This window comes from Bos mutus, chromosome 18, assembly GCF_027580195.1.
Source record: "Bos mutus isolate GX-2022 chromosome 18, NWIPB_WYAK_1.1, whole genome shotgun sequence".
Classification (NCBI taxonomy): Eukaryota; Metazoa; Chordata; class Mammalia; order Artiodactyla; family Bovidae; genus Bos; species Bos mutus.
Window position 1 is genome coordinate 15,218,874 of NC_091634.1, and position 16,813 is coordinate 15,235,686.

General features: G+C 36.0%; 1 protein-coding gene across 1 annotated transcript in view; it reads left to right on the forward strand.

The window, feature by feature from the left end:
* LOC138991792 (zinc finger protein 420-like) overlaps positions 1–16,362 on the forward strand; it is a 30,404-nt gene extending 14,042 nt beyond the window's left edge. Inside the window, 2 exon segments of the mRNA XM_070387848.1 lie at positions 10,417–12,098; positions 12,100–16,362. Coding sequence (XP_070243949.1) covers positions 10,417–12,098; positions 12,100–12,249 — 1,832 coding nt within the window. The 3' untranslated portion in view covers positions 12,250–16,362.
* Positions 16,363–16,813: the final 451 nt, after the last annotated feature.

The following is a 16,813-nucleotide window of genomic DNA, read 5'->3' on the forward strand; positions in this document are numbered from 1 at the left end:
TCCTTCTGTCTTCCCTCCTGTCTTCCTTGATGATCAGGGGAGAGAAATGAATTCTGGGACACTTGTGGTATTGCCAGAAAAAGCAAGCTATGATTCATTGTTAGAATTTAGATCTACCAAAGCAACTCTAAATATTTTTTAAATAGGTGCAGAAATGTATGGTTTTTCTGACAACAGAAGAGCTTATAATTAATATAGTGAGACAGAGGATCAATGTATTTTACTAACTATTCAAGTAAACACAGTTCATTACAAAAAAATTCTCTTATTTGTGTTGTGTAGTTGAATATCATATTTTAAGAACTGCGTATTTTACAAAGAATGAATATGCTAGAACTGCCTTTTATTGGAAATTAGCTCAGGAAGAACCTGTGATTGTCGAAGAAAGTTGATTTTTTTTCCTATAGCAAAATAAGGAACAGAGCCTATATCAATGAGAACTTTAATAAGTGATTTTCCTACCTAAATAATGACTTTAGTCCTTGGACTCTTCAAGTCACTAGCATATAATTGTCTCTTGCTTCTTCCCTCCCCTTCTCCCGCCCCATAACAACCCTTTTATATAAATTTGAGGGTCAGTTACTTTCCAGACTTTTCTGTATTTAGATTTATTGCCTCCATTTAAAAAACTATGTTTGTTTATTCAAAATATATTTATTTATTGGGAAGACTATTCTCTGCCAATGATTGTAGTAGGCACTGGAGAAATAATGATCTAAACAAGGATCCTATTCTGCTGAAACTTACATTCTTGTGGGAGAAATACAAAAAAATAAGGAAATAAAAATATGTATGTGTGTGCATGTATGTGTACATACATTTATTTAATAAATATAGCAATTGCAGGTAGCAATAAAGAATATGAATAAAGATAAAGTAGAATAGGCAAATAACTAAATGGCAAATGGAGGGGTGCATTATTTTAGGTAGATTTTGGAAAAACCTCTCTAAGAAAGTAATACTTGAAGAAAGACTTTACCTGAATAAGGGCATGAGTCAGGGGGAACAGTATTCCAAGTAGATGGAGTAAATAGTAAGTATAAAGGGCTTGGGGCGGGCATTAACTTTGTAGGAAAAATAGGAAAACATTTTATCTAAAGAAAAGTGAATGACAGAGTAATAAGAAATGTAGTTAAAGAATAGAAAAAAAAGAGTTGACATTTTATTCTCTAAGGTGATGCCCTCTGAATCCTGGCCGAAGCAAATGCATATTGTCTCTGAAGCAAAGTAAGAGGGCTTTAAAATTCTCACAAATTAAGATCAACAAAAGATGAGCTCACAAATATCATCAAACTCACAAGGAAACAGGTCACAGGTGAGTGATAGATAATCTAAGGAAACAACAGATTATGTGGCAAATGATTTCACATATTGGAATTTTTAAATGTAAGTATAAACTAGTGGTGAAATATTCAAAGAAATAAACTGAATCACAAAAATGACAAGCAATAAAAGGTTTTTATAAAGGAACAGATTTGGAGGAGAACCAAATTGATTATTTCTAAAGGTTCTGTTTAGTTCTTTTAAAAAATATTAATAATCATTCTAAGATTGATAATTTGACTGCATGGAAATTATTCTCTTTATAAAAAGACATAAAAGATAAGCCTTGAATTTGGTGAAGATACTTGCAATGCATATTCAGAAGAATTAAATTAGTATGTGGAATATAAAAATCTTCTATAGATGGTTAAGAAAAAGGTAAAAGACATTTATAGACAGTTCAAGGAAAAGGGAATGCAAATAGCCAATAATCATGAAAAACTTTAACCTCATTAGCAGTCCAGAAATGCAAATTAAAACCAGTGAGATAATTGTTTCATACACACTAGATTGGCAGAAATTAAGAAGTATGACAGTATCAAGCGTTTACAACTATTTAAGGCAGAAGTATTATATACTTCATTATTCACAATAGCAAAAAAATGGAAATGACCCAAATGTCTGTCAGCTGAATGGATGAATAAAACTGATATATCCTTATAATGGAATATTAGTCAGCAATTAAAAAAGAATGAAGTTGTGATACATACAACATGGATGAACCTTGAAAATATGCTAAATGAAAGAAGCCAGACACAAAGACTATTTATATGATTCCCTTTAAATGAAATGTCCACAATAGACAAATCCATAGAGAAAGAAAGTGTATTAGTGGTTGCCCAGCCCTGGGGTGGGGGCTGGGAGGTGAGGGTGGATAGAAAAGTGAAAATGGGGGAGTTGAAAATGGCTGCTAATCGATATGGGGTTTCTTATTGAAGTGATAAAAATGTTATAAAATTTGATTGTGATGATTGTTGCACACACAACTCTGTGAATATAGTAAAAGCTGTTGAGTTGCATGTATGCTAAATGAATGAACTGTAGGTATATGAATTATACATGAGTAGATCTGTTTCTTTTAAGAGTTCTATACCTTACTGACATTGGTATCAATTGGCATAACCACTTTGGAAAAATATTTAGAAATTATTTCCAAACTTATATACACTTTGGAAATAGCAGGGTTCCTTTTAAAATTTCAGGTCCAAAGCCACACCCCAGACCAATTAAATCAATGAATACAGGACACTGATATTATTTTTTTGAAGGTTCCTTAGGTTCAAATAAATGTTCTGACATGTTTGGTGGCTACTGTAATATGATATTATCTGAGAATTTATATTTTAAATTTAACTGTTATTGTCAATATGAATATGTTTGGATTTATTTCTCTCCTGTTTTAATGCTTTAGGTTAACTCTTTTTTTTTTTTTTTTTTTTTGAGTGTGTGGCATGCAAGGTCTTAGTTTTCCAGCAGGGATTAAACCTGTGCCTTCTACAGTGAGAGCACAGAGTTTTAACCACTGAACTACCAGGGAATTCCCTTGGCTTACTCTCTTGATCTTCTTTGATTCCTTTTAAAATCTTTCCTTAATTGGGATGGGTAGAGTTATTTTTTTTAGGTCCATTTCCTCCCTTGTTTAGTTTGGAAGACATATACCATTTATATGCTCTTACTGGTTATCTTTAATTTTTTTATCACATGCACTTTATTCATTTTAATGCAGTGCAGTTTTGTAGTTTTCAGTAATTGTAATATTTGAAAAATTTTACATTTTAATGGAAGTTAAATATTTTACTAGATATTAACTGTTTTAATTAATAGTAAAACATAGTTATTCTTTCCACATATAATATTTGGTTTGAATACTGCTTTGCAGAGGTCTTGTGATAAACTATATGCCTCACTCTCATACCTAGGATTTCAGGGGCAACAATTAAAAACCACAGATATAAAGGATTGTTCAGTTCAGTTCAGTTGCTCAGTTGTGTCCGACTCTTTGCGACCCCATGAACCACAGCATGCCAGGCCTCCCTGTCCATCACCAATTCCTGGAGTTTACCAAAACTCATGTCCATCAAGTCGGTGATGCTATGCAACCATCTCATCCTCTGTCGTTCCCTTCTCCTTACACCTTCAATCTTTCCCAGTATCAGGGTCTTTTCAAATGAGTCAGCTCTTCACATGAGGTGGCCAAAATATTGGAGATTCAGCTTCAACATCAGTCCTTCCAATGAACACCCAGGACTGATTTCCTTTAGGATGGACTGGTTGGATCTCCTTGCAGTCCAAGGGACTCTCAAGAGTCTTCTCCAACACCACAGTTCAAACCATCAGTTCTTCGGCGCTCAGCTTTCTTTACCTCCAACTCTCACATCCATACATGACCACTGGAAAAACCATAGCCTTGACTAAACAGACCTTTGTTGACAAAGTAATGTCTCTGCTTTTTAATATGCTGTCTAGGTTGGTCATAACTTTCCTTCCAAGAAGTAAGTGTCTTTTAATTTCACGAGTGCAGTCACCATCAGCAGTGATTTTGGAGCCAAAAAAAATAAAGTCAGCCACTGTTTCCCCATCTGATTGCCATGAAGTGATGGGACCAGATGCCATGATCTTCGTTTTCTGAATGTTGAGCTTTAAGCCAACTTTTTCACTCTCCTCTTTCATGTTCATCAAGAGGGTCTTTACTTCTTCTTCACTTTCTGCCATAAGGGTGGTATCATCTGCATATCTGAGGTTATTCATATTTCTCCCAGCAATCTTGATTCCAGCTTGTGCTTCAACTAGCCCAGCATTTCTCGTGATGTACTCTGCATATAAGTTAAATAAGCAGGGTGACAATATACATCCTTGACGTACTCCTTTTCCTATTTGGAACCAGTCTGTTGTTCCATGTCCAGTTCTAACTGTTGCGTCCTGACCTGCATGCAGATTTCTCAAGAGGCAGATCAGGTGGTCTGGTATTTCCATCTCTTTCAGAATTTTCCACAGTTTGTGGTGATCCACACAGTCAAAGGCTTTGGCAAAGTTAGTAAAGCAGAAATAGATGTTTTTCTGGAACTCTTGCTTTTTTGATGATCCAACAAATGTTGGCAATTTGATCTCTGGTTCCTCTGCCTTTTCTAAATCCATCTTGAACATCTGGAAGTTAACTGTTCACATATTGTTGAAGCCTGGCTTGGAGAATTTTGAGTATTACTTTACTAGCATGTGAAATGAGTGCAATTGTGCGGTAGCTGGAGCATTCTTTGGCATTGCCTTTCTTTGGGATTGGAATGAAAACTGACCTTTTCCAGTCCTGTGGCCACTGCTGAGTTTTCCAAATTTGCTAGCATATGGAGTGCAGCACTTTAAAAGCATCATCTTTTAGGATTTTAAATAGCTCAACTGGAATTCCATCACCTCCACTGGCTTTGTTTGTAGTGATACTTCCTAAGGCCCACTTGACTTCACATTCCAGGATGTGTGGCTCTAAGTGAGTGATCACACCATCGTGATTATCTGGGTCATGAAGATCTTTTTTGTATAGTTCTTCTGTATTCTTGCCACCTCTTCTTAATATCTTCTGCTTCTGTTAGGTCCATACCATTTCTGTCCTTTATTGAGCCCATCTTTGCATGAAATGTTCCCTTGGTATCTCTAATTTTCTTGAAGAGATCTCTAGTCTTTCCCATTCTGTTGTTTTCCTCTATTTCTTTGCATTGATCGCTGAGGATGGCTTTCTTATCTCTCCTTTCTATTCTTTGGAACTCAGCATTCAAATGGATACATCTTTCCTTTTCTCCTTTGCTTTTCACTTCTCTTCTTTTCACAGCTATTTGTAAGGCCTCCCCAGACAGCCATTTTGCTTTTTTGCATTTCTTTTTCTTGAGGATGGTCTTGATCCCTGTCTCCTGTATAATGTCACGAACCTCTGTCCATAGTTCATCAGGCACTCTTGTCTATCAGATCTAGTTCCTTAAATCTATTTCTCACTTCTACTGTATAATCATAAGGGATTTGATTTAGGTCATACCTGAATGGTAGTGGTTTTCCCCAGTTTCTTCAATTTCAGTCTGAATTTGGCAATAAGGAGTTCATGATGTGAGCCACAGTCAGCTCCTAGTCTTGTTTTTGCTGACTGTATAGAGCTTCTCCATCTTTGGCTGCAAAGAATATAGTCAGTCTGATTTCGGTGTTGACCATCTGGTGATGTCCATGTGTAGAGTCTTCTCTTGTGTTGTTGGAAGAGGGTGTTTGCTATCTACCTTGAAATGAATTGGTGGCTGCTGTGGCAGTGAGTAGAGATTTATAAAAAGATGTGAAATTGACATGTCTATGTCAAATACACATTTCATTTTCACAAAATTCTTATCAGGATTGTACCAGCAGTGTGTGACTGTACTCTTTTTCTACACTTTGATGAACATTGGATAATCATTACATTAAAATACGTGTCAATTTGTAGATAAAAATTTGAATGACATGAGTTTAAATATTTTAGGAGTATTTCTGTCTATTTTGGTCATTTAATCATTACTATTATTGTTTGTGTCACTTAAAAAACACATCCTTAAGAAAGGTGACAATATCTCCCTTCTCCCAGGACAATAAAGAATGTTAGAATACTTTCATTTTGATTAATCTTTCCAATCTGATATGTTATTTTTGACTAATATTTTAATTGTTTCCTTTAACCCCCCACAGTGGGCATTAATTTTGTTTTATAGTGGTAGTATTTGGTTGTAGATTTATTTGCATGATTATCTTTTTATTTGCACACTGTTCCTCTTCCATCATACCTTCCTATTGGGATTGAAATACATTAGGCAAGACCAATTATTAGTAAATACTCTTCATTTTATATTTTTTGCTTCACCTTTATTTTTACCTGATGATTTAAGTGGGTATAGAATTCTATGCTGACAATTATTTTTTTCTCAGTGCTCTGAAGATATTATTCCACTGTCTTCTGGCTTCTGTTGTTGCTCTTGAGAAGTCTGCCATCTGTCTCATTGTTGTTCCTTTTGTAAGTAATCTGTATTTTCTCTGTTTTAAGATATTTTCTTAAGATCTTAATATAATTGATTATATTGTTTTCTTTATTTCTAGAACTTTGTTATTTTCCCTCTCCTTTAGATGTTTTCATTTCTTCTATATTTCCTCTCGTTTTGATTTTATATTTTCATATATTTCAAGCATTTATATTACATGTATCATTCAGTAATTACAGTTCCTGGGAAACCAGTCTAATTCTTCAGTTTCTTGCAAGCATGGGGGCTCTTGTGTAATGATAAATTATCCATAACACTTTTTCTTCATTTGATAGAGATTCTAGGGCAAGATAAAAATGTTCCTTGTCATTTTCCTTTGAGGTCAGATGGATCTTTTTCCTTTCTCTTTTTCCTTTCCTTTCTCTGTAGGCCTTGGACAGTTCTGATTTTGTGAAGAGAAGCAGTGCCAATCCTTGACCTTTTTGTCTCTTGGGTTTTTTCTATACCGTTAAGATACAGACATTTAGGCAAGTGAAGTCAGCAAATGTCCCAAGGGTAGCTGTGACTTCAGAGCTAACCTCTGGCTTCTGATGATCTCTTCATTTTGCCCCCTTTGGATCTGCTTTACTTTTTTTTTTTTTTTTCTTTTTTGAGGACTTCCCTGGTGGCTCAGACGGTAAAGCGTCTGTCTACAATGCGGGAGACCTGGGTTTGATCCCTGGGTCGGGAAGATCCCCTGGAGAAGGAAATGGCAATCCACTCCAGTACTATTGCCTGGAAAATCCCATGGACAGAGGAGCCTGGTAGGCTACAGTCCATGGGGTCGCAAAGAGTTGGACACGACTGAGTGACTTCACTTTCACTTTACTTTTTTTTAACTGTGGAATACTTGTAAAAGGAATACTTGTAATACTTTGTCATATATTACCTAGCATTTCTTGGTGTTTTGGGGAAATCTGACCACTGTTCATCTACTTGCAGTATTGAATCCTTCTACCTTTGAACATACTATATCTACTTTTCTTTTTATGTCCTCTATAAAGTTTCATTGCCTTTTTAAAAGATCTTGCACATTTTTTGGTAAGTAATTTCCTTAGTACTTCATAAATTTTGTTCATATTATAAATAGGAATATTTTGTTCTGTGAAAAAATTCATAGATATAAATACACATACATAGATAGAGTGAAATATTCATCTCTGTAAATTGATAATAACGTTACAGAAGTATCTAATAGTTTTTCAGTGGATCATTTTGGATTTCTAGGTTGATAATTTGCTCTCCGCATATAATGTATGATCCTTTTATTTTCTATATGTACCATTAAAAGAAAACTAATCAGTAGAAGGAGCTGAGTATTTGAGTATATCACATTTTGAAAACAGTTAGTTTTGTTTTTCAAACTAATTGGGGGTGCTTCTAATGTTTAATTTAAAAATTTTCTATTAAATATGTTTATGTAGGTTTCTGGTTAATACCCTTAATTAGGTTAAGGAAGAGCCATTTGGTCTTAGAGTCTTAAAATACATTTTCTGATGTTGAGCTATTTCTGTGTTTGTAGGATAAACCTTATTTGATAATGATGTATTAGTCCTTAAATACACAGCTAGATTCTCTGTTGCTAATATTTTACTTTTAAAAATTTACCTATGTTTGTTTGTGAAATTGGATTGGTTTTCCTGAGCTTTCTTTGTCCAGTTTTGTTACCTGAGTTCATTTAATTTTGTAAAATGACTTGGATGGATTTCTATATTTTTATATGTTCAAGAACAGTTATATATGATCTTGCCAATAATACTGTCAGTCATCAGTATCTATTGCCTTTTAGGAGCATAGACATTGAACTCAAATTTTAAATTCTAATGTGGTTATTGATATATATTCAGATTTTCTATCTTCATGGGTCATTTTAAAAATTATTTTCACCCATTTCAGCATTTTTTAATTTACTGTTTAGTTATATATAGTTTTTTTTGTCATAAGCACTTTTTAATTCCTTTGGATTTGGGGGATTTAAGGTCTTTTCTTTTCCAGTGTTTTGGCTTTGTGCCCAATCTGATTTTTTTCCTACATGTCAAAGTTCTGTATCATGTATTGGTGTTTGCAAATAATTAACTTGTAGTTTTGCTAGCCATTTCTATTCTTTCTGCATTCTAGTTTACTTGTTTATTGATTTTTAGATAGCTAATTGTTTTATTTCTCTCTCTCCTTCTTGAGTTGAACCTTAATTCTCTTGTTTTTAGTTATTTCTTATTTTCTAATAAATGGAGTTAAGGCTATAAGTTTTCTGTGGTACATTAGCTGAATCTCATGGGATTTCCCACAAGGTTGCTCTTGGTATTTAGTTTTAAATTGTGGGTTTTACTTTTCTGTCATTTTCCTTTTATGATAATCATTATATGGAAGTATCTTAATTACATTATATATTTTTTGCATGCTTTTGTAATTTCTAATTTTGTTGTAATGTGTTAACATGTCATCAGTTTTACCCATCTACCCATCTTATGTTCCAGTCTTCTCTGTCTTTATTTCTTGTCTGTTTATATTAGGTCCTAAAAGGGGGTAAGATACTGTTTCCTTCTACTTACACAACACTTTTGATCCTAGATGTGTGGATTTTCCCATACCAAACAATTCTCTAGTTCTTGGTGGACACCAACTGGGTATTCTAAAGTTTAACTCAGTTCTGACACTGACTCCCCAGAGTAGTACAGACACCACAAGTTAAGGACTCAGTCCAATAAGATTGACCACCACTTCAGATGACAATTCCAAGTTCCAAGTTGTCACAGGTACTTCTGACTGACTGGCTGTAAATCAGGGTTTCTCAGTGGCTATAAATCTCAGGTTCAATAATTTGCTAGAATGGTTCACAGATCTTAGAGAAACATTGACACTTAACAGTTTATTATAAAGGATACAACTCAGGAGCAGCTAAATGAAAGAAATGCGTAGTTTTTACTGTTTATGCTGGAATCAGCCTATCAATAATCAATACTGTGGCCAGACCAGCCCTTGTAGTTCTTATGATGATTGCAAGTATGTATCAGTAGTATGTATCAGGAAAACTTTAAGAAAATAGAAGTTTATTTACTTACAGGACCTGGAAATTACACAGCACATCTGAGGCCATACAGTGAGGTTATTAGGGAAGGGAGAATGCAGGAGAGAGAAAGAGAGCCAGCACACAGGCCTGTGTGAGCCTGGGGTTCTGCTTTAACTGGGATTGAGGATTTCACAGGCCCACTCATTAGTGAATTTAAAACGTGGAATTGGGAGTCTAAAGCGTGGGAAGATAAAAAACAAGTGGCCCAGTTTACTGAAATCAACTAAGGTCTCTAAAACAAAGGAGCTCACTGTGGGGATGCAGCCTGCCTCAGCCTGCCTCTACCTAGTTGTGTGGCTGGCAGCGTGTTTATTGGTGCAGACATGCTTGAAATGAATGCTTTGACAATCAAAGTTTAACTCATACTCTTGCATTACAGAAAAGAAAAAAAAAAAAAAAACACACCAACTGTAAGGCTTATACCATAGGAAGGTATGGAGAAGAGTTGCAGAGCTTCCATACCCTCTCCAGGTATACCACTCTTTTAACACTTCAGTGTATTCACTGACTCAGAAGCTCTCTGAATCCCTTCTGTTAGGACTTTTCATGAAGGTTTCATTACATAGGCATGACTGATGAACTCACTGGTCATTTGTAATTAATTCAATTTCCAGGGGATCTTCCTGACCCAGGGATGGAGCCCACATCTCCTGCATTGGCAGGTGGGTTCTTTACCACTGGGCCATTAGGGAAGCTCCAGCAACACATTACTGTGGCATGAAATCAGTTTAGTGGTTTTTGACTCTGTGTGTGAGAGAAGATGGAGTGGAGAGGAAAAAGATGACTAAAATGGTGTAGTATAGAATAAAATAGAAAACAGAATAGGCATTGTTTTATAAAACCAAATATATATCAGGTTCTGATGTGAAAGGTAAGTAGTACACAATGTTTGGAAAACACTGAGGTTATTTCCTATGGATATTATTTCCATATATATTTTTTCATATACAGTCTTTTCTACTATGGAAGTTCTTTTGAAATGACAACAGAAATTTTCCTCTTACCTTTCAGACTTGCCCTCAAGGGGGGCAAACAAGCTCTTATCTCCAAAAAAAGACATTTATGAAACAGGATTATCCCAATGGGAAATGAGTGCCAGACTTGAAAACTGTGATCTTGAGAACTCTAGTTCCAGAGATTATTTGGAAGTCAAAGGCACATTGGAAAAGCAACAAGAACAGGCATATTTCAGTCAAGGAATGATCATATATGACAACATGTCTATTTTCAACCAGCATGCTTATTTATCTCAACATCCCAGGTGTCATTCTACTGAGAAACCCTATAAATGTAAGGAATGTGGGAAGGCCTTTAGACGAGCCTCACACCTAACTCAACATCAGAGTATTCATACTGGTGAAAAACCCTATGAATGTAAGCAATGTGGGAAGGCCTTTAGTCGTGATTCACAGCTCAGTCTTCATCAGAGACTTCATACTGGTGAGAAACCCTATGCATGCAAGGAATGTGGGAAGGCCTTTACTCAGAGCTCCCAACTTATTTTACATCATAGAATTCATACTGGTGAAAAACCATATAAATGCGAAGAATGTGGGAAAGCCTTTATTCGAAGCTCACAACTCACCCGACATCAAAAAGTCCATACTGGGGAGAAACCTTATGAATGTAAAGAATGTGGGAAGGCCTTTACTCAGAACTCACAACTTACCCTGCACCAGAGACTTCATACTGGTGAGAAACTCTATGAATGTAAAGAATGTAGGAAGGTCTTTACACAACTCTCACAACTTATTCTTCATAAGAGAATTCATACTGGTGAAAAACCCTATGAATGTAAGGAATGTGGCAAAGCTTTTATTTGTGGCTCACAGCTTTCTCAACATCAGAAAATACATAATGGGGAAAAGCCATATGAATGTCAGGAGTGTGGAAAGGCCTTTATTCGTGGCTCATTACTTATGCAACATCAGAGGATTCATACTGGTGAAAAACCCTATAAATGTGAAGAATGTGGGAAGGCCTTTATCCGTGGCTCACAACTTACTCAACACCAGAGAATTCATACCAATGAGAAGCCCTATGAATGTAAGGAATGTGGAAAGACCTTTAGTCATGGCTCACAACTTACTCAACATCAGAGAATTCATACTGGTGAGAAACCCTATCAGTGTAAGGAATGTGGAAAGGCCTTTAATCGTGGCTCCCTCCTTACCCGACATCAAAGGATTCACACTGGTGAAAAACCCTATGAGTGTAAGGAATGTGGAAAGACCTTTAGTCGTGGCTCAGAACTTACTCAGCATGAGAGAATTCACACTGGTGAGAAACCCTATGAGTGTAAGGAATGTGGGAAGTCTTTTATTCGTGGCTCACAGCTTACACAACATCAGAGAATTCATACTGGTGAGAAGCCCTATGAATGTAAAGAATGTAGAATGGCCTTTACGCAGAGTTCACATCTTTCTCAGCATCAGAGACTTCATACTGGTGAGAAACCCTATGTATGTAATGAATGTGGGAAGGCCTTTGCTCGTGGCTTACTACTTATACAGCACCAGAGAATTCATACAGGTGAGAAACCATATCAGTGCAAGGAATGTGGGAAGGCCTTCATTCGTGGTTCACAACTTACTCAACATCAACGAATTCACACTGGAGAAAAACCCTATGGATGCAAGGAATGTGGGAAGGCCTTTAGTCACGGTTCTCAACTTACTCTACATCAGAGAATCCATACTGGTGAGAAACCCTATGAATGCAAAGAGTGTAGAAAAGCCTTTACTCAAAGCTCACATCTTTCTCGACATCAGAGAGTTCATACTGGTGAGAAACCATATCAGTGTCGGGAATGTGGGAAGGCCTTTACTCGTGGTTCACAACTAACTCAACATCAAAGAATTCATATCAGTGAGAAATCTTTTGCATATAAGGAATGTGGGATAGACTTCAGTCATGACTCACAAGTTTATATATGAATTACCTGATGCTTGTAATTAATATAGAGAGCCTTCTCTGGTCATTAATTCATTATTATCAAAGAATTCTTAAAATGTGAACATGTAAACACATGTGCTTCATAAAGTTCAGAATCAGTGAATTTGTATGGGGGAAAGATAATGCTAATGTAATCCATGTAGAAAAACCTGTCATTACTGGAAACCTACTCAAATTTAACAAATTATAATAGACAATAATTCTGTTCATGTAAATATAGGAAGACTTTTAGCCATAGACATATGTCTTTTTCAAAATTATCTGACTCTTTCAGTTGCTTTCCTTTGTGACGTTTAACATGATAATTAACTGCTGCTTTGGTTTACTCAGTTATCAGATAGACCTAAGAAGAATACCTTCCTTATAAGATTCTCAGAAGTATTATATAAGTTATTAAATGTAAGGTTCTTAGACCAGTGCCTTCAACATAGCATTTTACAAATATTAGCTATCATTATTACTCGTGTTATTTTAGAGAATTTGCACGAGAAGACATTTATGAGTATAATGAATATTGAGAAATCTTTCACTAGCCCTGAACCTTGATTATTTGAGAGGAGGGCACTGTATGCTGTAATGAATATGAGAATGCTTTCATTCACATCTTGTCCCATATGCTGTAAGAGGAAATTCATAATGAGAAAAAGAACCCTGTAGATTTAATCAGTGAATCGTTGAAGAGATTTGAATTGTAACAAAGTCCAAAAGCTCTTATTTTCTGCCATCTCTGACCACTAGGTACGAGTGTTACTTAGAAAGGAAAAAAAAAAAAATGGATAGCCAAAATAAATCTTTCTACGAAGAAATTTTTTAAAATTTGAATGCACAGCTTTTGAGTTAAACTAAAAAAACTGATATTATAGGCTATTTTGCAATTAAAAATGATGTGAATCTGTATCAGAGACTATTTCCCTACCCCAAATTCATTCTTTTTTCTTCAGTAATAGAGTTCTTGGCTGAAAAACTTTCTCAGCCTCCCTTGAAGATCTATAAGCTTGAAGAAGTGTTTGTATGAATAGAACATTTAAGAAATAATTTCCTTTTTTGCACTTTTTTGTTTCACTGCCTACAATGTGGATATTTAAATCTGCAGCTCTGGCAATTCTGTAGGAACTTTGAGAATGGTATCTGAGTATTAAGGATGATGGAACAGGATTACAGAACATGTCTCCACTTACATTGATTTTATGGAACAGCCATACCATTTTGGGTCTGCCTGCCTTCTGTATTTCTTTATATAAAATTAAACTTGTTTGTTCATGCTGTTGTCATTTTGTTATTGACACTAAAAATTACAATGGATATAAAAGTTTGTACCTGAAAGTGCAATGCTGTGGGTAAAAGAAATCTCAAATATGGCATTAACTTAGGGTGATGGGGAATGAGGATATATGCTCAATTCTGGCTAGAGAACTGAAATGAGCAGTCATCTTACAAGAAAGGTCTTGTACCAATTAAGGCTTTAATGTTAGAAGAAATGGTAGAAATGACTCAGAGTGTGTGTGTTGAATGTTTTTTGCTGCTTTCTTTCAGTAATATCCTGTGAAAGACATAAACTTAGTGTAGAATTAGCTAGAGAGAGCTTGCTAGCAGAGATTGAAAGCAATATTGCTTTATTAAGAGATGCTGTCTCAGGGCTGCAGGTGCTCAATCCAGTTTAATGGTACCTTCTTAATTTTGGAACTTGTGGGATTCAAAATAACAAAATTGATTCTCCTAACTGAAGCCACTTTAGAGTGGTCTTCAATAGCAGTCTGAACAAAAAAAATGAGACCATTGCCCCATCCATGGAAAGACACTGAGTCTCCTTCAAAGACTTTAAAGTATTTTCCCCACCCAAGCCTGTCATTTTAAAACTAGTTATATTTACTACGTTCCAGCTACTGTCTTAGGTGTTAGGATATATTAATGAGAATTCTAGCAGAAGGAGATGGAATAATAAATTGTAGAGTATGTTAGAACATAAATGGTATTGGGGGGGGGTCTTTAAAAAGGAGTTGGGAGGAATATGATAATATTTGTTGCTGTATGAAATAGAATGACCAGAGTAGACCATGGAGAAGGAAAGATCTGAGTCAAGATTTGAAGGTGTGAGGGAGTAAGTCTGGTTATCTAAGGGAAGAGCATACTAGACAGAAAAAGTTAGAGCAAAGGCCTCACAGTGGAACTCTGCTGGTGTATTTGAGGAATATGGGGGAAGTTATAGTAGAGGTCTGTGTAAAGGGATGATTGATAGAGGAGGTCAGGTAACAGGGCCATATCTTGTAAGTCATTGTAAGCATTTTGGATTTTATTCTGAGGGAAATGGACAGTCCTTGGAGAGTTTTGAATGGAGGACATAATTTGTCATGTTGCTTTTGTGTTAAAAAAATAAAAACTGGGTACAAGACTATGGTATTAATTCAGATAAATGATGGTGGCTCAGACCAGGGTGATAACAATGGTGAGAAGTGATTGGATTATAGATACATGTTAAATATGATGGAGCAGGCAAAATCTGTTTAGGGAAAGGATGTCAGTTGTGAGAGGAAGAGAAAAGCCCAAGGTGACATTACCTCAAAGGTTTTGGTTCCAAGCAACTGGCAAGATATGTTCCCATCTGCTGAGATGCGGAAAGCTACAGTTCCATCAGTTTTATTGAGTAACCACTTGGATATTCTAGCTTGTACTAGTCTAGAGATGATATTAATTTAGTAGTCATTGCCTATGTATATTTAAATTAAGGAGGCAGGCTAAGATTATTAAGGACCTACATGTAAATGAAAGAATAGCAAAGACTGATCCACAGTGTGTTCCAACATTAAAGAGTTCATGGGTAAAAGCACAGACCAGTAAAAGATGCTAAGGAAGACCAGTGAGATGGAAGGAAAACCGAGACTGACATTACAGAAGCCAAATGAAAGTGAGTCAAAGAAAGGATAATCAGAGATACAGATACCTTTGGCAAGTTACATAATTGTGTAAGGCTTGAGAATTGACTATTGGATTTAGATGTTACTGTTGACCTTGAAAAGAGCAGGGTTATTTCTGATGTCTCTGTTTTGGAGTGAAATGAAAGCCTGATAAGAGAATAGAAATTGGAGACAGTATAGAGATAACTGTTTGGAGGTGTTGTGCTGCAAAAGAAAACAAATAATAATTAGTTAATAATTAGTGTAGCAGTAGGAATGGGAGTGTTTTGTTTTCAGGATGGGAAAGTAACAGCAATTTTGTATGCTGATTGGAATAATCCAGTAAGGGACAAGGATGGATGATTTAAGACAAAGAAGAAAGACTTACTGGAGCAAAGACCTTGTGTAGGTGAGAGGGAATAAGATTAGAGGATGGGAGGATTAATTTAGGTGATACCATGGGAGACTTATTCCTGGCAATAAAATGGCAGAATATAGAGTGCAGATGCTGGGAAGTGAGTAATGATGTAGAAGTCTTCAGAAGTGTTCTTCTGCTCCCTTCAGTGCATTCATGAAGTGGTAAGCAAGGTTAGCTGGAAGTATGAGAGATAAGTTTGGGGTTTAAAAGAAGAGAGAGATGAAATAGTCACTAAAATGAGATACTTAATGTACTGTATAATTAGGAACATTAAAAGGCAAACAGGCTAGTAAAAAGAATCATAAAGTTTAAAACTATGTTAACACAAGACCTTTGGAATTGCCATTCAGTTCAGTTCAGTTCAGTTGCTCATTCATGTCTAACTCTTTTCGACCCCATGAATCGCAGCACGCCAGGCCTCCCTGTCCATCACAAACTCCCGGAGTTCATGTCCATCGAGTCGGTGATGCCATCCAGCCATCTCATCCTCTGTCGTCCCCTTTTCCTCCTGCCCCCAATCCCTCCCAGCATCAGAGTCTTTTCCAATGGGTCAACTCTTCACATGAGGTGGTAATTGCCATTAAACAGTAGCAAATAGTTTGAAAGGTTCCTGTTTTTGAGGAAATTGTTCTAATTAAACCCAGTTGTAGCCTGCCGCAGTCTGATTCAAACCCCTCAAACAGTCCTCATACTATGATACAAACCCATCAGGAAATTATCCATTTATGTAAATTCTCCATAGGAAACTATGTAAGAAAAAAATATATACATCTATACCGCATGTGGTCTTTCTTCATTTGCTTTTCAAAATAAACTATTACATATATATATATTTTAATGTGCTTTGCTTTTTCACTTATTTTGGCAGTTGTTCAAATTTTCTGTTGCTGCATTAACAACTGCCCCAAACTTGGCTTAAAAAACAACAATCATTTATTTAACTCACACATCTACAAAAATTTGTCAAGACTTAGCAGTGACGTCTCAAGTGGAGTAACTTGAAAGCTGGGAGTCATCTGATGGCTAAAGGCTAGAATCACCAAAAGACTCACTCACATGCCTGGCATTTGATTCTGGTTGTCCGCTGAACCGCAGAATAGTTGGCCACAGTAACTACGTATGATGTCTCTATGTGGCCGCCTAA